The sequence below is a fragment of the Ostrea edulis genome, chromosome 6, assembly GCF_947568905.1.
Source record: "Ostrea edulis chromosome 6, xbOstEdul1.1, whole genome shotgun sequence".
Taxonomy (NCBI): domain Eukaryota; kingdom Metazoa; phylum Mollusca; class Bivalvia; order Ostreida; family Ostreidae; genus Ostrea; species Ostrea edulis.
Genome location: NC_079169.1, coordinates 83,416,733 through 83,440,243, shown reverse-complemented (window position 1 = coordinate 83,440,243; position 23,511 = coordinate 83,416,733). Strand labels below are relative to the sequence as shown.

The 23,511-nt window shown below is 34.2% G+C and overlaps 1 protein-coding gene, 1 long non-coding RNA gene and 1 pseudogene across 2 annotated transcripts; all 3 read left to right on the top strand.

Moving 5' to 3' along the window:
- Positions 1 to 3,191: 3,191 nt before the first annotated feature.
- LOC130046998 (uncharacterized) lies at positions 3,192 to 4,150 on the top strand. Its single transcript, XR_008796088.1, has 2 exons — positions 3,192 to 3,280; positions 3,627 to 4,150. It is a non-coding gene; the product is annotated as an uncharacterized LOC130046998 (long non-coding RNA).
- A 3,248-nt stretch (positions 4,151 to 7,398) lies between these two features.
- On the top strand, positions 7,399 to 13,527 carry LOC125675916 (uncharacterized; annotated as a pseudogene).
- A 740-nt stretch (positions 13,528 to 14,267) lies between these two features.
- Positions 14,268 to 16,971, top strand: LOC125646996 (perlucin-like protein). Its single transcript, XM_056141025.1, has 6 exons — positions 14,268 to 14,883; positions 15,040 to 15,106; positions 15,449 to 15,540; positions 16,152 to 16,233; positions 16,442 to 16,676; positions 16,901 to 16,971. Exons 1-5 carry the CDS (start codon positions 14,719 to 14,721, stop codon positions 16,669 to 16,671), a joined length of 636 nt encoding a protein of 211 aa, XP_055997000.1. The 5' UTR covers positions 14,268 to 14,718; the 3' UTR covers positions 16,672 to 16,676; positions 16,901 to 16,971.
- The last annotated feature ends 6,540 nt before the right edge of the window (positions 16,972 to 23,511 follow it).

Genomic DNA, 23,511 nt, shown 5'->3' with positions numbered 1-23,511 from the left:
CAAAGATGGTCAGATGTTCGACACAATATTTCTGAGACATTAATCTTTCAATAATTAAGATTAACCAAGTGATTAGTATATACCAAAATCAAAGTCGCTTCACCATAATATTCCAAATAATGGACATTCACAAGCTAAAACTAAGAAATAAGACATAAACGAATCAACACCAAAAATGTGGAATTACACAGAGTAATACGTAATGTCCAAATCAGTTTCAAAATGTTGGTCATCTGCAGATGAACTTAAATATTATAAGGGTGATTTGCAGAAGGTGCAATTTTCATTCGTTCAGGCATTTCCATGTCATAGCAGCATGTACATGAATAAAGACATAAATAGGTACATATAAAAATAATCAGATATATGGATAGAAAGATATATAGATAGCAAGATATATGAATAGAAAGATATATAGATAGCACTATATATAAAAATAAGTAGACCGGTATACAGATAGATAAATAGGTACTCTGAACTTGAACTTCAAAATAAGCTAGAGTTTCTCATTGACAATATCGTCGTGGTCGTTGGTGATCAGGTCTTCCAACAGTCTGTTGGAATTCCCATGGGTACGAAGTGTATGTGCTCCTTTGTTAGCTGACCTGCTTCTATATTCATATGAAGCAGAATTTATTCAAAAACTTCTACGTGAGAAGATAAAATCTCTTTCTATGGCCTTCAATTGGACATTTAGATATATCGACGACGTTTTGTTTATCAACAATAATAACTTTCATTCAAATGTCGATTCAATATATCCCTGTGAGCTCGAAATAAAGGACACCACAGAGTCGTCCACTTTTGCTTCATACTTAGATATTTTATTGAAAGTAGACATTAACGGCAAACTGACAACTCAACTGTATGACAAACGGGATGATTTCAGCTTCTCCATCGTCAACATCCCATATTTATGTAGCAATATTCCATTATCACCTGCTTATGGCATTTAAATCTCCCAACTGATTCGATACGCATGAGCTTGTTCTGCGTATGGTCAGTTTTTAGATCGAGGCAAGCTACTGACAAACAAGTTGATGGTACAGGGGTTTCAACAGTCTCAATTAAAGTCAGCATTTCGCAAATTCTATGGTCGTTATAATGATCTAGTTCGTCAATACAACCTATCATTGGGTCAAATGCTGTCTGATGTGCTTCATACCGATTGTTAGGCCGTTCTTGGCAAACTGATTTTGACTACGGATATCTCCGTTTGCCTGATCAGGATATAGGGCTCACGGCGGGTGTGACCGGTCGACAGGGTGTGCTTACCCCTCCTAGGCACCTGATCCCACCTCTGGTATATTCAGGGGTCCGTGTTTGCCCACCTATCTATATTGTATTGCTTATAGGAGTTATGAGATTGATCACTGTTCGATATCTTCACCTTTCATACAACTCCCAAGGTTAACACTAATCATGTTTACGTTGCTCGGTTTACCAATTACTAATATAGTTAAACTTTATTTACTGTTAGTAATTAGCAAGATAAGGTAGTACAAAACACCTGTAAATCAGTTTTCACTTATACCATTTTAATTTTATTAATGTGATAAATGAAATCTTCATAAAAGCAATATTCAATTATTCTTTGAAGAAATTAATGTAATCGAACACGTGTATTTGTTATATTCAGAAAAATATGGAAGACATCCAATGTATTGAAGGACTGAGAGTCTAGAACTTGAATGCATTTATTTCATCTTTGCGAGATTTAACTGTCTGTCATAAAGTAACATGTAACTGTTGTTGTGTAGCTTTTAGAAACCTGGCATTCAGTCTCATGTATAAGCAGTCCTTTGTCATGTCTTAATTAAGTTTAAAGATGAAATGTGATGACGCCATTCACTGAATATCTCATTTTTTCTTAATCAAAGTTTTTAAAAAGTTATAGATATCTTAAGTTTGAATTTTCATTCTTTTAAAACATATCAATTTCTCTAACATTTTGCTTTAGTTTAGTCAAAATTTGAATTATATATATCCTTTTAAGAGATCTTGATATGTAGCATTTTAAAATTTTAAGATTTGCTAATGACGGATCCTTTATATTATAATGTGGTGTACACAAATATATCAATTACAGTATATTTTGTTGACATTTGGTTACAAATAGGTCGAACTAAATAAAAGTATTGTTAATTTTTGTAATGCACCTAGAAATTTATCCCAAAATGGGTTCCATCATTTTCAAATGCTTCCAGGGTATCCAACTTGTTTTATGAATTAAAAATTGCAAATTATTTTACAAACTGAAGAGCATAAAATGGGTAAATGTATTTATTTTCTACCAAACCCTCACTTCCCTCAATTTGCGAGACTAACAAGATCTCCACCAATAGAATATACAGTGTAGATTTTTAATCGAAGAAGAAAATACGAGAAAAGCTCTGTAATGTAATGAGGATCGCACAACAGGGAAACACTCTTCATCAATCTCTATCTAATAGCAAGGAATTGATGTCACTAAGTTTTATGTAATAATCGCCATGTAGCCTTGACGTATGCTTTAAAGAGCAAATTAGAATAATATCATACTGTACAGGACTGCTACACTTAAAAATACTAACAAGTACAAACTAATTGTGTTTAAAGTGTTGACATTCTGTAATAACGCTGATTTGGTTTATTTCAATAATTTGGAGGGTATAATATGTACACCTCTTCATGTAAAAATAATGATTAAAGTTGTATCATTGTGTATGCTAATGCAGAGCAGGAAAATTGAGTGTTATGATGTCTGAAGGAATGAATATTCAATGATAATAATCGATGCATTGCAAAAGATACCACATAACGATGTAAAGTACTTATCACTGTGTAAATATAACTAACTTACATACAAGTATTGCACAGATTTTATTCCTCAAGTTCTCTTTCTATGTCATTAAAGGTTGTATTAAGTATAGGTGGTTTTGACTTTCATAGCAAAATATGTCTCCTTGAAAATAATGTATATGATAAGAAAGATAAGTTCGATGTTTTAAAAATCCGGTATTGCTAGCAGCACTGAAATAATCATTTTGAAACAGATTAATAACTGTCCGTTGGAGTAATGACTACAAAGTTTAGACAAAATAATGAAAGCACATTCATCGAAAAAGAGTCAAAATTCAGGAAGACAAAAAGGATTTCTAGATAATTTCTGTTACCCAATCAAATTTCACGACTTTTGTGTGTGCGGTATTGATTATCAAAATGATGACATTGCATGACGACGTTAACAGGTCACAGGCGTGTTGGTTTAACTGCTGTTGCAGAAAGTGAAGAATAGGAGGTAATTTTTTTTCTATCATTGTTTACTTGTGCCTATTGATATTGCTGTTTATAATGTCCTGTCAAATCTACTTACGAATATAGGATTTTATGCTATTTTCCTAAACGTTTTCAGGTTAGTAATACAATTTTATTCAGTACTTCCAATCCGATTTTCTTCCATACTGATAGCTGGGTTATTGGTTATTTATTTGTATTTTTATTCGCATCATGGAATAGGTATTATATGTGTGTTAACCATTACAAATCGATAGATCTGTTTTGAACGGACAGTTTACATGTACATGCATGTGTATCTATCTTCAACAGCTGTGTTTATAAGACAGTGTCTGTTTTTGAATTCGTAGTTAGTCAGATGGGGATGTTATATGCTGGTCCTGCGTGAACGATCACGACCCCTTGACACGAAAAATGACTGCCACAGAGACACCAACATTTCAGAAGCAGAGAATTACTGAATTACTGCAATATTGCTGAAATACCTCCCATTTGGTTTCAAACAAATACAAATCAATCAGCCTCAGAATTTCCATGGAATTTGTGAAGAATATAAAAACAAAATTTTGCAAATGCTATTGACACTGTATGATGGTTAGATTTGCTATTGAAGTACAGTATGCATTATGATGGCAGAGTTAGTGTAACAAATAATTATATTCTGTTAAACATTGATGGAAGCGGACGCACACATTAACGATGGACTTTACTTTGATGTAAGGATTTTGCTATGACATTGTGTAACTTTTACAAGACGTGTTCTCCGGTTAAGAAGGTAGGTTTTGTATGATTGATTTTATTTCTAAGAAAGGAAACATTGAACAATGTCATTCTATCAAAGTGTCATATATTAAACCTATTTTTATGTTTCTGTTATATAATCTTATGAATATCATGCATGATAGTTCATTTTCTTACATCGTCTACGTATCATATAATCTTATGAATGAAAGGTATATCTTGATAAGGTAGACAGAGTAATCTATACAATGCTGTTGGACTTGTTTCACATCAATTGTTAGACCGTTATTTACATACTGAGTTTGACTACCGACTACTCCGTTTTCCTAATCAAGATAGATGGGCTCACGGTGGGTGTGCCCAGTCAACAGGGAATGCTTACTCCTCCCAGGCACCTGATCCCACCACTAGCGTGTCCAGGGGTCCGTGTTTGCCCTACTTCTACTTTTGTATTCTTAATGAGATTTATGAGAAATGATCACTGTTCCTTATCTTGACTTTTCATTTTAACAAAAAACGTAACATATTCAAAGCATTTGAAAGGATATGACATTAATGTCTAAGACATAAACTTGCAAATTATGGCATTTTTGGCAATGTACTAGACTGGTTTGATAATCATTTAATTGATAGGTAGCAAAAATGATATTGAAGGATTCTCATGTACCAATAAACCTATTGATGTAATCCCCCAAGGGTTAAGTGTTCAGTGTTTTTCTATTTCTATTGTATATTAGTTACATTATCGATGGAATAGTAGACCATATACACTTATTCGCATATGATACCTCTTTGCAATTCTACAAAATGATATTTTACATCCAACAGCATCTTTCGTTTGTGGCTTTGCTAAAATTATAAACGGGTCTATATTATGGATTATTGACTGTAAATTTGAATTTCACAAGAAAAATGTCTACTTCCTGGTATCAAATCTGGCTCAAAAGCAAGAAAATAGCCATGTACACCAAGGACTCTAATTCCAATTTGATCACACTCGGTCATTATAAGAAAGGTGACAAGGCAGACCAAAATAATTACCGTCCAATTTCTATTTCAAACTCTATGGAAATTGATAGAAAAACATATTGCAAGACTTAAACAAAATTTTGCTACAGTTTTTGATCTATTAACACAATCCAAATCAGAACTTAGAGAACTTCATTTTTGTCAAGCTCCACTTACAAAACTGTCAGAAAGTTGACTAGATGAAATAGATCGTGGTGAACTAATTGGTAATAACATCTATGGATTTCAGTAAACCATTGGATTTAAATAATCACGATATTCTCCCAGAAAAATTAATTCAATACCAATTTGACCAGATCGCTAAACATTAACTGTTGTTTAAATCATATCTTGATAGCAGGACGCAATGTGTAGAAAATGGAACATGAGTTTCTGATACATTACAGGAAAGGTGAAGATAACGAACAGTGATCAATCTCATAACTCCTATAAGCTATACAAAATAGGGAGTTGGGCAAACATGGATCCCTAGATATACCAGAGGTGAGATTATGTGCCTAGGAGGAGTAAGCATCCCCTGTCGACCTGTCACACCTGCCGTGAACCCTATATCTTCATCATGTAAACCGAGTTATCTATAGTCAAAGTCAGTGTGCCAAGAACGGCCAATCGGTATAAAACAAGTCAGACAGCATTTGACCCAATGATAGGTTGTAGTGGCAAACTAGATCGTTATAATGACCATAGAATTTGCGAAATGCGGACTTCAAACGAGATTGTTGAAACCCCTGCACCATCAACTTGTTTGTCAGTAGCCTGCCTCGATTTAGAAACTGACCATACGCAAAACAAGCTCTTGCGTAACGAATCAGTTGAGATATATAAAAACCATAAGCAGGTTATAATGGAATATTGCTACATAAATATGAGAAATTGACGATGGAGAAGCTGAAATCATCCCGTTTGTCATAAAATTAAGTTGTTAGTTTACCGTTAAAGGGAGAGGCAACCCTAACCACATAGTTGCTTTTCTGAACAAAGTATTGCTTACTGATATCGTAAATGACATTCTTTACAGCAACAATCCTTGCTTAACGATGAAATCAATATTAATCTATCATATATTTCAAATTACCCGCCGCTAAGATAGTGGCCATTGAAGTTTAATTTATGACGACACACCGTCGTTTCCGGTTTATTTCATCAGCAGCACTGTAAACATGACAAGTCACAAACAGTTAAGTCTAGAGCGGTATAGATTTAAGCCCGTGTTTTTGTTTTTTGCAATAAGGAATTACGAAAAGACGTTCACTTGAGTCGCAGACCAGGCAGACGGTACACGTTTCTTCATACGAATGTCTCGAAACTCAACTTATCAATACGCAAATGATGGACTTACAGTTTACACAGTCTTTTCTTTTCAGATAACTTGGTTGGGTAAGGTATTTCGAGAGAGAAAAACCATTTCCAATTTGCACTAATGCAATTAACAACTTGACAGGAAAGCATCAACCTCTTTATTCATAAAATCTACAACATGCACATCTTTAATGACCTTAGAATCTCATCAAAACCGAAACAGACGGTGTGACGTCAAAATTATTGATGTTTGTGGTCTTGAATACAAAAGAGTTTCACATCATGGTAGCCTCTATAGATGGCGGGAATTTCAAATTTTAACGTTTTTAAATTAGTGCTGAAGCTTATCTAGGCCACATATCAACAGAATAGCATGACTCATTTTTGTCATATGATTAATCCTATCACATATCATTTAAAACGTTTTGGGGTTGCCTTCCCCATTAATATCTATTCCCAATAAAATATTTAAGTATGAAGCAAAAGTGGACAACGCTGATTACTTCATTCTTCCCTTCTTAAGAGCAATTCTCTGTAACGACCAAAAAAATTCTGAAGGGGTCCGGCACACATGGTCTCAGATTTTGATAAAACTTACAGATTAAAGAAAGTACCCCACAAAATGACAGAAATCAAACATACTTTATTATTGTGATGCATGGTTGCCATGGAAACCATGGTAGTGGATTTTGACCATTGAGGGTACTCTAATTCATAGCTATAATTGTAAAAACTTACATTTTGACAAGCCCAATAATTAAATTAGCAGCAACTCTTCTCTATCTTTGAAATCAGTTTAGGTAAATTAAAGAGACACTACAGCTCATTTTGCGCAAAAATCATATAATGACAATTTTACCACAACTTTTTATAATTTTGTTGCATAGTTGAAAGTATAAACTTTGCGAAAATAGTATATTCATAAAGTTAGAAATTCTCGTTTTATGACTAAAATTAATACTTTTTGATGGCCTATACAATAAAAACAAAGAAATACCGACAGACTCCGCCTTGGTATTCAGACGCATGCGCATAGAATGTAAACATATCAGAATGGCGTCTATCGAGAGAAAACGTGCGTTGGGAAGACCCCGAATTTTAACGGACTCTGCTAGGAAAAGGGCGAAAAGAGAGCAAAGTATAATTCACACACGAAGTAGGGTTTACCTGGGGGACCAATATGACCGTTGGTTAAGAAAGAAAGAGGAACTTGGCGAAACACACGCAGGACTAGCGAAGAGGCTGCTCAACAAGTAAGTACAGTATTTGTATATTTTATTTTATATATACAAGATTTGTATAACGCTGTTTCAGTGTTTGATCGATTCTCAGATTGGAAATAGTAGGGTTACGGTTCAATTATTTATTAATAATCAATGCGCTACCAGAAACGTGAAATAATCCCAGCATTTAAAACGGTCCGTATTTAAGTGGGGCCCCCTAAGGGATACTCTTTAACATTGTTCCTTCAAAAATAACAACACCGACTTTGAAATTGTAAGGCAAGACTTAAAGAGGAATTTTATCATTTAATGTGTAAAATTTATTTATTTCTTCAATCAGTATTATGAAATGATAACAATGCAATACATTTCAGGTTTATGACAGATAGTGAAACCGAGTCAGCTGATCAATCATTGAAAGAGAGATTCTCTACTCCTGTAACGGACAAGAGTAAAACTCAGTTTGTTCGTCCTCCAGATGTGTCTGAAATCTCCTCTGCTTTAAGGTAATAAAAAAAGCAATGAAACCAGTAGTTAATGGGCATTATATTATGATTCCTAGCTGTTCTGTGTGTATATGCAAATTAGCACATTGATATCCTAATCAGTATCTGATCTGAAGAAACCTGTTTTAAATCATTGTATTTATAAATCTATAGTGAGAGCACTGATATAGATGTACCTGCACCATCACAAAGCAAAGAAGAATCCCCAGGGTAAATGAATATATTTTACAGCTTTTTTTAAAACAAATTATAATCTTATAAAGCTTTGAAATAGTTTGATATACATTTTTTTTTAATCCAAGATAACTTTAAGAATTCATTCAATCTTATAAAGAGAGATATTTAAAGGTGATCAAATTTATTATTGAAGTCTTATAAATCATCTCCTTCATAGGATTTATGAGACTTAATTATCCTTTACATTCACTTTTCATTTTAAAAACCATCAGGCATGATTCTCTGCTGGTGAATGTTCTGTACCCAAGGATACTTGTTGCATGAATATACTTGTAAACAATTAATAATTATAGGAATTATGATCGATCAATGTCCGTTTAATATCTGTTGTTTTTCTTTAGAACAATCCAAATAGAATTAAACAAACAAAAATAAAGCTAAGGAAAGTTTGATGTTTATGTACAACAATTTAACTTTATCCAAGGTGTTATGAGTGTAAATACCGTATTCAAAGAGCAGTTCTGAAATTCTGTCTTTTTCTAGCCCAAGCCAAAAACGGAGAAAACTATTCAGAGAGGTGGTGAAAGAGACATCATATGTAAATCCATTTCAGTAAGTTGATTTTGTCCAAGTTGATTTTTTTTTGTCCTTTGTTTACCATTATGGACTGTTGTCCTCATTCAATTTTGTTTTTATGATGAAATTTCTTTTAATCTTCAAGAACATGTATTGAATAGCAAACAGTGCTCCCTGCATGGAGTGCTTCATTGTATTTACTGTCTTCTTTGCTCATCTATACTAAACACTCAAGTGAGGCTTTTTTTATCACATTATCCAGCACCCAATCTGCCTGTTCATCCATAGCATGTTTGAGCTTGGAATATATGTGACCTATATGAAAGCATCACTGTCCATGAGTTATAATATTATAAATCAAACATGTCAATGTAGGGCAAATTCATATTTGACAATGGTTGGACTTGCTTAGGTATTCGGGTACAGGTCTGGGGTAATGGTAATGTAGTGACAGCCTTTTTCAGTGTAATAGGGGTGTAATGTATAATTGACATTTTTGCATTACAAGTAATGTTATGCATTCCTTGTAGAAAATGTACTGTAATACACATAACATTTACATTATTTCAAATGTTTGATGATATTATGGAGGTTTAGATCAATGATTTATATTAGTGATGGAAATGTAATGGTAATGTAATGCAGGCCTGTTTGAGAGTAGCCAGACAGGCCACACTAAATGATATTATTCTCTAAACATTCCCAAATTGTGTGAATTCAAAAATTTCTCGTGGACCTTTGGGTTTGGGTGGGTCTAAATAAAAATGGAAATAAAATTTTATGTAATACATGAATATATAAGAGAAATTCATTGAAATCTTTAAGAACAATTTCTCCATAGCAACAATGTCATGTTTGTCCAATTGATATTGCAAGTGCAGTTAAATCATAACTCCATGGAGTTAAAATGAGGTCAAAATATGTCATGGGAAGAAAGAGCATAAAAATTAATTTTGATGAAGGCACCAGGGTCCTGGTGACTCGGGTGAACATTATGGCTCATGGGCCTCTTCTTTCATTCTTATTAGTTTGTATACCAGGGTTGGGCAGTTAAAACCACCCCCGGTTTTAACCAGTGGTTTTAACTGTCCCTGTCGATACTCCCCAAGTGGTCAATTCTGATTCAAACTGTCAATTTTCCTATTTTTGTAGATTTCTTGCAGCGATAATGATAAATTAAATCTTTTCATTATATGGATCAATTGTTGATTAATATTTTTCATTAGATTCATGAGTTTAATACATTTGGTTTCCTGAAACTGTGAACGAAATATCTTCAGTACTATACTAGAGGGTCACAGATAGCATAGCTTGACAATTGGAGACATACCTGTTTACATGTACCTGGACAGATTAAGAATAAAAGGTAGCTGGACATTACCTGAGCACAGGAAGTAGAGTTGACAGGTGTTAATTAGCATACTCTGGGACCAGAGATGACCAGTGTGCATGTTATTGTTATGAAAACATCAACAACCCACCCCCTCAAATGTTTATTTAAGAGTTAAAATGAAGATTTAAAACAATAGGTAGTTCTTGTTAAACTAAGGCATTTGAACAGAAAACCTTTACATCTTCCCCAATATAAGAGAGTTATTTACATTATTTATATAATATTATGAGTTATAAGTATATCATAAACTGATAGTGCATGTTATAAATTACAGTATTTACAATAATCAAGATGATGGCCAATTAGATATTTAAAATAACCAATAACACAGACTATGATGACAAAATAATTTTCAATCAACCAGTATTGACCGGTTTTAACCAGTATTGACCACCGGGCCAGTCAATACTCATATTGACCACTTTTTTGCCAACCCTGTATTGTATAACCTTGATTGATATGGCATATATCAAAAAATTCTGTAATACATGTACAGCAATCATTGTAAAGGACTACTTACATTTCAGTGTAACGATAGATATCTCTGAGGAAAGCTCAAGTGACATTGAATCAGATGAAGAGTAAAAGGATGGGGGTCATTTGCAATTATTTATCCCCATTCCCTCCCCCCTCCCCTATCAGATTTTGGGGCCATATCATTTTTATCCTGTCTATCCAAATCACCTTGCTCACAACTTATGAATGGTGAGTGAGTGACAGGGCTCTCATATTTCATATGTGGATTCCATGTGATAAGACCATTATTTTTGTACCAAAGTTTTACACCTTTTTGACCTTAGAACGTTTCTTCTGTTGCCACTTAAAGCATTGTGATTCACAGACACATCTTGTTTACTCAACAACTATTGAGTCAAGGGTCATAAAACTTAAAAGAAAGCATTCTGATAGAGTGTAGATTCAGTTTTCTTAAAATTAACCCCCACCCACCCCACAAACACAAGGATTGGGCACCTTTAGGGATTAAAGGTTTTTATTTTTAAATTCTGCATATGGAATTATCTTTGGAATCCATCTTCCTGAGAACGGTAAAGGTACAATTTGTCATATTAATTAAAAACATTCTATACATGTATATTGTAAATTCAAGTTTGTTCAAATGCTGATGTCAGGATGGGGCCACAATAGCAGAAAAATAACTATGAACAAATTTCTATCCAGAACAGCAAATATAAAAAGAATTCCAGTGTAAAACAAGTTAGAATTAAATGAAAACATGCTTATATAGTGAAGATTCAAGTTCTTAAAATGATAGTTGTCAGAATGAGGATGGGGCCACATGAACTAAGAGTTAAGACTTCAACACCTGTACAGGTGAGCAATGTTGCACATGGGCTGCTTGTTAATAACCACCACTGAGCAACTGTAACAACACAACATCCAGGTCCACTTTTTTAGTCTCCGCCATTGAAGATTCGGGGTTATATAGTTTTTGGCCTGTATGTCTGTCTGTCAGTGGCAAAAAACTTTAAACTTGGTCATATCTTTTACACCATAAGAGGTAGAGCTTTCACATTTGGTATATGTATCCCTTCAATGTGGTAAGACCTTTCCATTAACACCAAATATTTTGACCTTGCGACCTTAACATTGATCTTTGATCTACTTTTTAAAAAATATGAATGTAAACCATATCTTTAAATCGTAAGGCACTGGTTTCATATTTAACATGTGCATTTCTTGTGAGAAGATCTTTCCATTGTACCAAATTTATTGACCTTGTGACCTTCAAATTGACTTCTGACCTACTTTGAAAATTATTCTCTAAAATGAGTTCCACTTTGGTGTAATCCAGGGGCATCAATGTTTCACAAACACATCTTCTTTTACATGTATGTCATTCATATGATATCTATGAAAAATTTATTTATTTACTATTTTGACTTTAGGAATGTGAAAATAAGCATGTAGCACACAAGTGGTGCTCTCAACCTGTGTTGAACAGACGCTTACATGGAGGAGATTTACAAATAGCTTCAGCTATTTTGGCTTCAGGGAACAACTTTTCAAAAATAGCTCTGTTTGCGAGGTTCCTGAAATTACATTTCCCAGGAACTGTTAAATTCAGCAACATACAAAGGACATATGTGGTACCAACAATCAACACCTTTTGGAAAGATCAACAGAGGGAAATTGTTGATCAGATAGGAGGCCAAAGTATTGTTGTTTTAGGTTTGTACAAGTATTATAAAGTATTGTAGAGAAGAAAATTATCTAACATACTTAATTGCAATGTAATGAATTGTTATACAGTTACTGGTATTCCATATTATTGTTTAATACACTTTTAGGTGATGACAGAAATGACAGTCCTGGGCATTGTGCACAATACTGCACGTACACAATGATGGAAAATTGTACCAAGAAAATTGTATCCATCATAACCATGGATAAACGAGAAACGGGCAAGAAAAGCACAAACATGGAAAAGGCCTGCTTTCTTAAAGCCATGGAAGAGATGCAAGGTACACATGATCTTACTGTGGATGAAGTAGTCACAGATGCTCAGTTGCAAATTGGAGCTTTGATGAGTAAGTTTACAAGTTTCATAGTGTAGAGAGAATAAATCAGAAAAATTGCATACCGCATTTGAATTTGTATTAATTTCAGGTTTCTTATGTTATTGTAGAGAATAGATTTCCAGATATAAAACATTCACACGACATTTGGCATGTAGCCAAAAATCTAGGGAAAAAAATTGTGGCAGCAGGACAGACCAAAGAATGCAGAAGCCTGATTGATTGGAGCAAAGACATTGTTAATCATTTTTGGTACACATGTTCTTCTGCAAGGAATAGAGACAGATTCATGGTAATTGCATTTAAAATATGTTTCCTTAATATCATTTTGAGGCAGGTAATAAGTTTCTAAAGACTGCTTAATATGTTTTAAAAATGTGGAATGTGTATCTTTGCATTACTTATTTTGAATAATTGCAAATAATTATAACTGCCAGGGTTGGAAACAAATATTGAGACTCAATTTTATATAGTATAATTAGGACCATAGAGTAACTTATTCCTGGTATTGTTTATTGGTGTTCAACTCTATTGTTGTTTTTTCTGCAGGAAATTTGGTGTGGAATTGTCCACCATGTTGTCAATGAACATGAGTGGGGCATGTCCTACAGCAGCAGCTACTTTGGTGCCAACCAATGCATGCATGGTCCCCTGCAAGACGAACATAAAGAGTGGATTGTTAAGGGCAGTGCAAGTCACAAGGCATTAATTCAGATCGTTTTCAAAAACGATTCTTGAACCAGATTCATTACTACCTGAACTTTAGGTAACATTGTGATTTTATTTTTACAAATCACGAAAAAAAAAATCATTATAAAAACCACTGTCATTGGAAAATGTATTTTAAGTTTTACACACATGATCACTCCCAAGGCCCATTAGGCATGTCCTAATTCGCTCCACTTTTAACATTGATTGCCAAGCCCAAAGACATGTAGTCTGCGTTGTAAATACGTTTGTAGATTAGTGTAGTTGTAGTGCTAGATGTATTTATATGTAGTTTTTGTTATTATGCTCTGTTGATATTGACCACATTATGTAATTGTTTTCGTTTGTCCTGAAGAAGGGACGGGTCGTCCCGAAAATTTGACAATCTCGTTGTTCGTGTCGTTGGTCATTTTAGTGCTTTGTATAATTTTTTGTATTTGACCTTGTATTCATGTTGTGGATCCGACACTTTGAGGTATCGGGTGTTGTTGGAACTTTAGTGCTTTTATATATATATATATATATATATATATATATATATATATATTCTGATGTATATGAGATTGATTACTGTTCGTTATCTTCACCTTGCATTCAGGCCTCTATATGGCATAATTCCAAAAATCAAAAACTTTCTACGTGGATAAAAAGAAAACTTGGGCGTTTTTCGAGGATTTTCTCATGGGTACACCTGTCCTTAACTTTATATGAAGTTTTACAAAGGGTATTTACATCAATATCAGTGAAGATTTCATCTAAAGCCTACCATGACTGCCTTTCAATGGTGATATCCTAAAGATCCAAAACTTTTACTTCAAATACCGGGCGTTTGGTGAAATAATGTCGCCATCAGTTTCGCGTGGTACCAGGATCGAGAATCGAACTCGGATCCCTGAATGCAAACAAAATGGAATGTACTGAATATTTTTAAACTTTTCACATGCACATAATCCTATGAGCCAAAATTGGTAGCGCATATTTAAACAACTATTTGTGACTCCCTCCCCTAAAAAAACAACAACAAAAAACCACCAAAAACAAACCAGGGAAACAGAAAATATCACTCTCCTTCCGTAATTTTAGACACATGCAAACTCACAATCAAAATACAATCAACACCACCTGTTCATGTGGTCATCTAATTTCGTTATTTGATAACCAATGCCAACTACATAAAAGTCGTCAAATTTATTCAGGCATCAGAGTGTTTAACAAATATTTTGCCTTCCAGAAAGTAGTAGGTATTTTCAAAGATGATGTTTTCTCTGTTATGTCTTTACATTGCAGTCATTTTTCTTCAAACGGATGCTAAATCACTGTTGGGAAAATCTGTGGATTTTGCTGTCTTCCAGAAGAAACTTCACGGTGTTCATGCTGGGTTTCAAAAATCCGCCAAAGCAAATGGTTATTTACTGACGGTAATTTTCAACGTTATTTCATTTTGTTTACGGTTTAGTTTCAAATGATATTCAATTGCAAAAACTGTTCTAACATTTTTTTTCATAATGAGACAGTTATGGCTGTTAACGGTAACCATCAAATTTGTTTTCCTTATCATGTTTATTATTTTAAAGGAAACACATTTTGAAACAAAGGTGAAAACCATCTGTACACATTCAGGATGTTCGTCATTTGCAGAAGGTAATGTATGAATTTGAAAACATTCAAAAGAAATTGAGATGAAAAACAGTATTCTTAGAAGAAAATGATATATAAATATATTACACTGTATATCATCACTATCTTCACCTTTCATACTGAATAATCTTATTGTGTTACACAAAATATACATTATCTATATTGTTTTCAATAACCTAAAATAAAAATAAAGAGAAACTTTGGAGACGTTTAAGGTCGAAACATAAAAAAGAAATTAGAAAATCAATAGAACTTATGATAAACGAATGAATAATAAGCACTCATTTGGATATTTATCACTAAAAATGCTGTGCAAGTGAATGTGATTTGAACAATATTATACAGAGAATGACAGGGATTGTCCCAAGGACTGGAAAAAATTCTCAGGAAACTGTTATAAGCTTCTGCCTGCCAAAAGGACCTGGTATTCAGCAAAGGTGAAAACTCTTTATTTAAAAATTTTAAATGATTAATTCATTTGAATCATTTTTCAAAACTGATAAGAAATGTTGTGAAGCTGAAAATATTACACCATTCAATACTGAAATGGGGAAATGATTGAAGTGGTTTTAATTAAACAACCTCAATTATTTTGCAAGTGTGGCACAATACGTTTTGAAAAGTTACCAGAGATCAAAATAAAATTTGAAATCCACGAAAATAAAACCACCACAATTAGACCAATATGAAAAATCGCAAACTTTCAGCACCGCGAAATTAAAAACACTTACAGTATATGATAATGTTGTAAAATAAAGAAATGCTTCAAACTAACCAGGAATTGTATATTTTAACCTTAATATCTAAATAGTCTTTCAAAATTCTTGTTAACAACAGTGGCTACTCATCTTGTCAGTCGAAACATGCCTACTTAGTCGTGCAATGTAATGTATACATATCAAAGTATTCAAGGTCATGTCTTCTAATAAAATACAATCTATATTTCTATTAAAAACGATTGTTTTCATCACATCACTACTTACATTTTCACTATATTTTTAAATAAAATATACCCTCTTTTTTTTTTTTTTTTATAATACAACACCAGAGCGCATGCAAAGCACTCAAGGCAAATTTGGCTGACATAACATCAGAAAGTGAAAATCGTTGGCTACGTAAGACATTTACAGGTAATTTGATACATTTTTATTCAAATATCAGAATGGAAATGAGCATAGAATATCATGATACTGGTGACACCAGGAACATTTATTTCGAATTGTATGACCAAACTGCATTTAAAATTTCTGAAATGATTATCGTATTATGTTGAAATGTCATTAACAGCTGCAATCCATTTTATCTTGGAAATTTTAAACATTTCGCACTATTCTATAGGTTTGAAAAAATATGCTTGGATCGATGCCGCAGACAAAGCAAAGGAAGGAGAGTGGAGGTGGTCCTCCTCTGGAAAGCTGTTGACATATAATGCTTGGAGTAAAGGGCAACCCAACGACGCGGGAGGCAAAGAAGATTGTGGTCATGTTTTTGAACATGAAGGAAAGCTTCTTTGGAACGACAGACCATGCAGTTACCAAACGCAAACTTTATGCAAGAAAAAAGCTTAAACAAGGTAGAATAACGCTTACTAAATTAAATTTCTAAATTGATTATTAATTTAATAGATTGTCATCGATCAGTAAATTGTTAATGAACTCTTTTGACACAGAAATCACTTCCATGCAAAATAATTCAAATAGTCGAATTAATTAACGAAAACAGTTTAAACATATTATTCCTTCGATGATGTTGTCTTTCATTTAGTATAGCAATAACAAATGTTTATTCCTTTTACAGGGTATCCAGTCATGAGTGTTGAAGTTCAAAATTGTCGTGGAACTGAACTGTAAATTAAAAATGTAACGTTAGATGGTTTTGCTGTCTTTCATTCGCTGTGGTAACAACAGTAATGTATAATACTTAGTTAAACCACGCCTACATAATGGGATCCAAGAATATGAATTGAAGATGTTTCTGTAGCGTTGCATTGATTTTAAGTTGAAGAGCCCATTTTGCACAAATAATCCACAATGATAATTACATACATTCTAATTCTGTTGCATTGTTGGAGGTATAAACCTTTTTTTTCTTAAAAAACCCACAATACATTAGTTTTTAAAGTATGAAGTCTAATTTTATCCACTGAATCAAGACTGATGATGGCATGTAAAAAAAAAACCCTCACAATTATCGTCACATGCTTAACATGGAGGAATTTTCAGTTTGATTATCATATCAGAAACTACTTCAGGTGTAATTGTGTAAATGAAAATACTGCTCAACTCATATTTCAGCTCAATCTTTTTATAGTTAATCAATAGTCTGTTTGTGTTACAATATTAATCTAAACGAACATTACACAGCTTTCATAAAAACTTCTCTACGGGGTTGGTTTAGAGGAAGATATATATCATGGAATGTTTTCAACAAGCAGTTTCGAAGAACTGCGGATAACTCCGTTTACCTGATCAGGATATGGGGCTCACGGCGGGTGTGACCGGTCAACAGGGGATGCTTACTCCTCCTAGGCACCTGATCCCACCTCTGGTGTGTCCAGGGGTCCGTGTTTGCCCAACGATCTATTTTGTATTGCTTGTAGGAGTTATGAGATTGATCACTGTTCGTTATCTTCACCTTGCATGAACTTAACGAACAGTGATCAATCTCATAACTCCTATAAAGAATACAAAATTAAGAGTAGGTAAAACATGGACCCCTGGACACACCAGACGTGGGTACCTAAGAGAACTAACCATCCAATGTTGACCGGTCACACTCGCTGTGGGCCCTATATCTTGATTAGGCAAACGGATAAATCCCTAGTCAAAATCAGTGTGTAAAAAACGACCTAACTATATTGGTTTGAAAAAATACGTCAGACAGCATTTGACCCAATGAGATGTTTTACTCTTAAGTTAGATCGTTATATATATATATATATATATATATATATATATATATGGTTTTAACATCCATCCTCAGGTGAATACAAATATTGTCTATATATATATAGACAATATTTGTATTCACCTGAGGATGGATGTTAAAATCCAGAAAGCGCTAGTGATTTGAATATATTTTGAAACTGCATATTTTCCTGCTTTTTATTGGATTACAAATATATATATATATGACGATCTGATTTAAGAATAAAACATCTCATTGAGTCAAATGCTGTCTGACGTATTTTTATCATACCAATTGTTGGGTCGTATAAATATATATATATATATATATATATATATATATATATATATACATATATATAAGCACTAAAGTTCCAACAACACCCGATACCTCAGAGTGTCGGATCCACAACATGGATACAAGATCAAATACAAAAAATTATACAAAGCACTAAAATGACCAACGACACGAACAACGAGATTGTCAAATTTTCGGGACGACCCGTCCCTTCTTCAGGACAAACGAAAAGACACACACACACACACACACACACACACAGATATATATATATATATAAGCATTGAAAAGGCCACGACACTGTTACTTATTCATAACTCAAATTCTAAACGCAACCCCCGTCTTTCAAGAGACATATGTTACATAAAGACGTATCACACACCACGAAAAAACGACAAATATCAATAATCTACATTGTTAACAAGAATGATACACTGTTGTACTGAATTGAGAAAAATGGTTTTGTTGTAAGCATGTTTACAGACGAGGATGTAGAGAGTTTGTATCATGGTCAGGTCGGGGTGAAAATAGAATTATTTGTCAAAGTGATATAAATCAGACAAATTCAGGTTTCTCAAAGGATATTTGTTTGTCCGTCTCCATATGTCTGTGACAGTTAGTTCCGGATGATGAAAGGTGAAGATAATACACAGTGACCAATCTCATAGCTCCTATAAGTAATACAAATTATAGAGAGGGATTAAGTGCTTAGGAAGAATAAGTATCCCCTGTCGCCCGGTCACATCCTCCGTGAGCCCATGTCTTGATCAGGTAAACGGAGTTATTCGTAGTCAAAATTAGTGTGTTAAGAACGGCTTAATAATCGGCATGAAACAAGTCGGAAAGCATTTGACCCAATGATATGTTGTATTTGCAAACTATATCATTATAACGACTATATAATTTGCTAAATCCTGACTTTAAACGAGACTGTTAAAACCCCTGCACAATAAACTTCTTTGTCAGTAGCCTGCCTCGATTTCAAAACTGACCATACACAGAACAAGGTTTTGCGTATCGAATCAGTTGAGAGATAGGAACACCATATGCAGGTGACAATGAAATATTGCTACATAAATAAGGGAAGTTGACGATAAAGAAGCTGAAATCATCCCGTTTGTCATAAAATTGGGTCGTGAGTTTGCCTTTAATATCTACTTTCAATAAAATATCTAAGTATGAAGCAGAAGTGGATGACTGTGGTGTCTTTTATTTCGGGTTCAAGAGGATATATCGAATCGACATATGAATGAAAATGAATGAAAATGAACATTGTAAATAGATAAAACGTCGTCGATATACTTAAATGTCGAATTAGAGGCCACAGCAAGAGATTACTTCTTCTCACGTAGAAGGCACCTGATCCAACCTCTAGTATATCAAAGGGGTTCGTGTTTGCCCAACTCTCTAATTTGTATTGCTTATAGGACTTGTGAGATTGATCATTGTTCGTTATTTACGCCTTTCATGGAAAGAACTCAGCACAAGTGTGAATATAAAGGATGCGACAAAGTCTACCAACAGAAGGGGAAACAGATTTTGCATATGAAAATTCAACATAGCTTTATTGACATCGGTCACTTACTTGTTTTGCTTTTGTTTGGTATTTAACATTAAAGAGAGAATAATTGAGTATGTGTTCTGGTTATACCTACTTCTGTTCAGGTTTATCAGCATTTTACAATCTGAGAGTTGTCCCTTCTTTAAGCTTTCTTTTGAAATACTAGTATTTCAAAGCAAACTTTACATTAGGGAATAAATTTCACTTTGTAAACACGGATGTTTCAAGTGAAGCTGGTGTCAACATAATGTTTTAAGGGCTGTTATTTCTTTGCAATAAACCGGTATCGAATTACAGGTACCTTTATTCATAGCAGTTCAGAGAGAAACGTTTGCTTTGTTTTATAGCTATGTTTAATAACTTTCCAGAAAGAAGTATGTTTTGTACGGTATCTACTCTTAACGAATCTGCATTAGAGAATTTGGCTCCACTTTTTTGGCACGCTACTTTTGGCTATATTTAGCTCTAAAACTTCATAGTTATTTCGGATTTCAAACATTTCGGTTGAGCATCACTGAAGAGACATTATTTGTCGAAATGCGCATCTGGTGGATCAAAATTGGTACCGTATTAGTTTTACATTAGGAAAACAGCAATTCTGGAAGAACTCTGCCACGCTTGGTTCATTTTCATTCAGTGGTTCTCGAGTGGAATTAAGTTACCGGACAACAGACGCCAAATGGTGACAACAACTAATTTGATCGTAAAAGTCAGGTGATGAGTATTCCAAATGTCCATTGTTGTTAGTTTATAAATTGTTCTCCCACGCTCAAAATTAACTAGTATTTCTATTACACATTAGTTTCTGACATGTAATTAAAGTTTAGTACAAGTCTCTGTGGCTGCAACAGCTTAGAGTCGTTTATTCTGTAACCATCAGGTTGCCTGATGGGTTGTTCTCTGGTATGTCGATTTGGTTCATTCGGTAAATGTATTTTTTGGAGGCGAACTCTGTCTATATGATCCCTGTGAAGTAGAGAAAGCATGTTAATCACAATCACAAGACCATATAATGAAACCTTCCATGCTCATAAATTCATTCTAGAGAGTAAATTAACCCAAGATCGACACCTACATGTATAGTGCAACATACAGCCCCAAAGTAGTCTGAATGTGGCCTATGACCCCTTCACCAATTTACTAGGAAATCAATTATAGATTTCTATATCCTGATATGAATTAAATTCCCTATAGACATTAACATTTAGTGTTCTGAACTTGAAGTGAAGTACTAGACTAGTACATGCAATGTAACAAGATATTCTGTGCAATATCATACCGATTGTTGGACTGCTCTTGGTGCACTGATTTTGGCTGCGGATAACTCCATTTGCCTGATCAGAATATGGGGCTCACGGCGGGTGTGGCTCGTCGACGGGGGATTCTTGCTCCTCCTCGGCACCTGATCCCGCCTGTGGTGTGTCCAGGGTCCGTGTTTGCCCAACTCTTTATTTTGTATTGCTTATATTGCAAATATATAGTTGGGCAAACACGGACCCCTGGACACACTAGAGGTGGGATCAGGTGCCTAGGAGGAGTAAGCATCCCTTGTAGGAGATTGCTTATAGGAGTTATACGATTGATCCCTGTTTGTTACATGTATCTTCACCTTTCATCAAGAAAGCATAAGCGTTAACTAAGTACATTGTAGTTAACAATTAAACATAATGGATAAATATTCGAAATTCACACCATCCATTCATTTTCTACATAGTCATGATTCATAGCATATATAGGTTGCTTATACACACCTTGGAATTATACACTCTATCTTCATGAAGTCCCTGCACCTACTACACATACAGTTTACAAGCTACCTGGGTCCAGTCATGATTGACACGTCTTTGGTTCTGGATAAGCATCAGCATCTTTTTTTTTTTTTTTAGTTTTGATGAATATGTTCCTGAATAAATATACATATACGAGTACAATGCTGGAATGTACATTGAAGAAAAATATGAAACGCTTAGACGGTGGGGGGGGGGGGGGGGGGGGGGGGGGGGGGGGGGGGGGGGGTTGGCATGGGAAAGAGTAGAGGCGAAATTCACAAATAGAAAACGGTATAATTTTTTCCCCTAACACGACTAATGTTTTCAAGTACCTTCGTTACAAATAATAAAAGAAAAATAATTTCAATAAATTCTAATTCATACATTAATGCTTATTGCAGATCCAGAATCATGCATACTACTGTAAATTACGTCACGTAATCACTGTACCTATCAGCAGGGTGTGCTTTATATATATTTTTCTCTAAATCATAACCAATCCATTTAATCATAAGTTATTCCCTAAAACATTACCTGACCCGTTTGGATAGGATAAATTTCAAAGGCCGCTATCTTTGCAGCGGGTAACTTAAAATATATGATAGATTAATACTAATTTAATCCTTAAGCAAGGATTTTTGTTATTAAAGACTGTCGTTTACGATATCAGGAAGTAATACTTTATTCATAAAAGCAGCAATGTGGTTAGGGTTGCCTTTCCCTTTAACTAGGTAAATTTTGGATGACTGATCACTAGATATGAATATTTCCGTTTTCAATTTTTGTTGAAGAAGCAACTGTCTATGATGTCAAAAAGTCTAGTCTTTAATTTATCGCGAGGAATGGTCTTGCAAATGGTAAGAAAAGTCATACATTTTGATGTTGTTGATTTGAGAAAGGTTTTGCGATTTCAAGTTTACTAAAAGTTCTTTTTAGAATCCACATTTGATTAACACCACTTCTGTCATATGTCGTCGTACAGTACGTTTATATGTGTTGTTCATTGTAATTTGATCGTCGAAAGTGGGAAATGTTGACAGGTTGATAATTAGTTGCACGTGTAATTTCAAACATATCTAATTTTGTTTTGTGTTGATATGCTAAACACATCCTGATCTAAGCAAGTTGAGGAGGAATATTAATGTATATATATGGTACCTGAAGGGGTGAAGATAACTAACAGTGATCAATTTCATAACTCAAAAAAAGAATACAAAATTAAGAGTAGAACAAACACGGACCCAAGGATATATCAAAGGTGGGAGCATGTGTGTAGGAGGAGTAAGCATCCCTTGTAAACCAGTCACACTCGCCGTGAGTTTTATCAGGTAAACAGAGTAATCGGTAGTTCGAATCAGAATGTGAAGAACGGTCTAATAATTGGTATGAAACACATCAGACAGCGTTTTCCTCAATGACAGGTTACCTTAGTAAATTAGATATACGTAAAACAACTAATTTTATTTAATAGCTCGTTTAAGCATCTCGTATGAAGCGTGATTTCAACATCGAAAAAGCAATATAAGTTCTCTATTATCTTGAATGATGTTTTTATTAACTTTTCTGGAATGATAAAAAGGGTGTTTTGTATGTAAATTAGAGATTGTAGATTAGAGATTCTAGAGTTGAACGTTTGACTACGGATTAATCCGTTTACCTGATCAAAACATAAAGCTAAGTGTGACCGGTCGACAGGAAATGCTTACTCATCCTAGACACCTGATCCCACCCTTGGTATGTTCAGGGGTCCCCAACTCTTTATTTTGTTTTCCTTTCGGGAGTTATGAGATTGATAACTGCTCTGACCAAAGACTTACAGGTTGAAATCCTTGAATTCCAAAAGGTTTCTTGTCACTGTCTTAAGAATTGACACA

Bases quoted from the DNA above. Each gene is read 5' to 3' on its own strand.
- LOC125646996 (XM_056141025.1), top strand. From the start codon at position 14,719: ATGATGTTTTCTCTGTTATGTCTTTACATTGCAGTCATTTTTCTTCAA. The intron at 15,541-16,151 runs GTGAAAACTCTT...ATACAACACCAG, and splicing joins GGACCTGGTATTCAGCAAAG to AGCGCATGCAAAGCACTCAA. The intron at 16,234-16,441 runs GTAATTTGATAC...ACTATTCTATAG, and splicing joins GCTACGTAAGACATTTACAG to GTTTGAAAAAATATGCTTGG.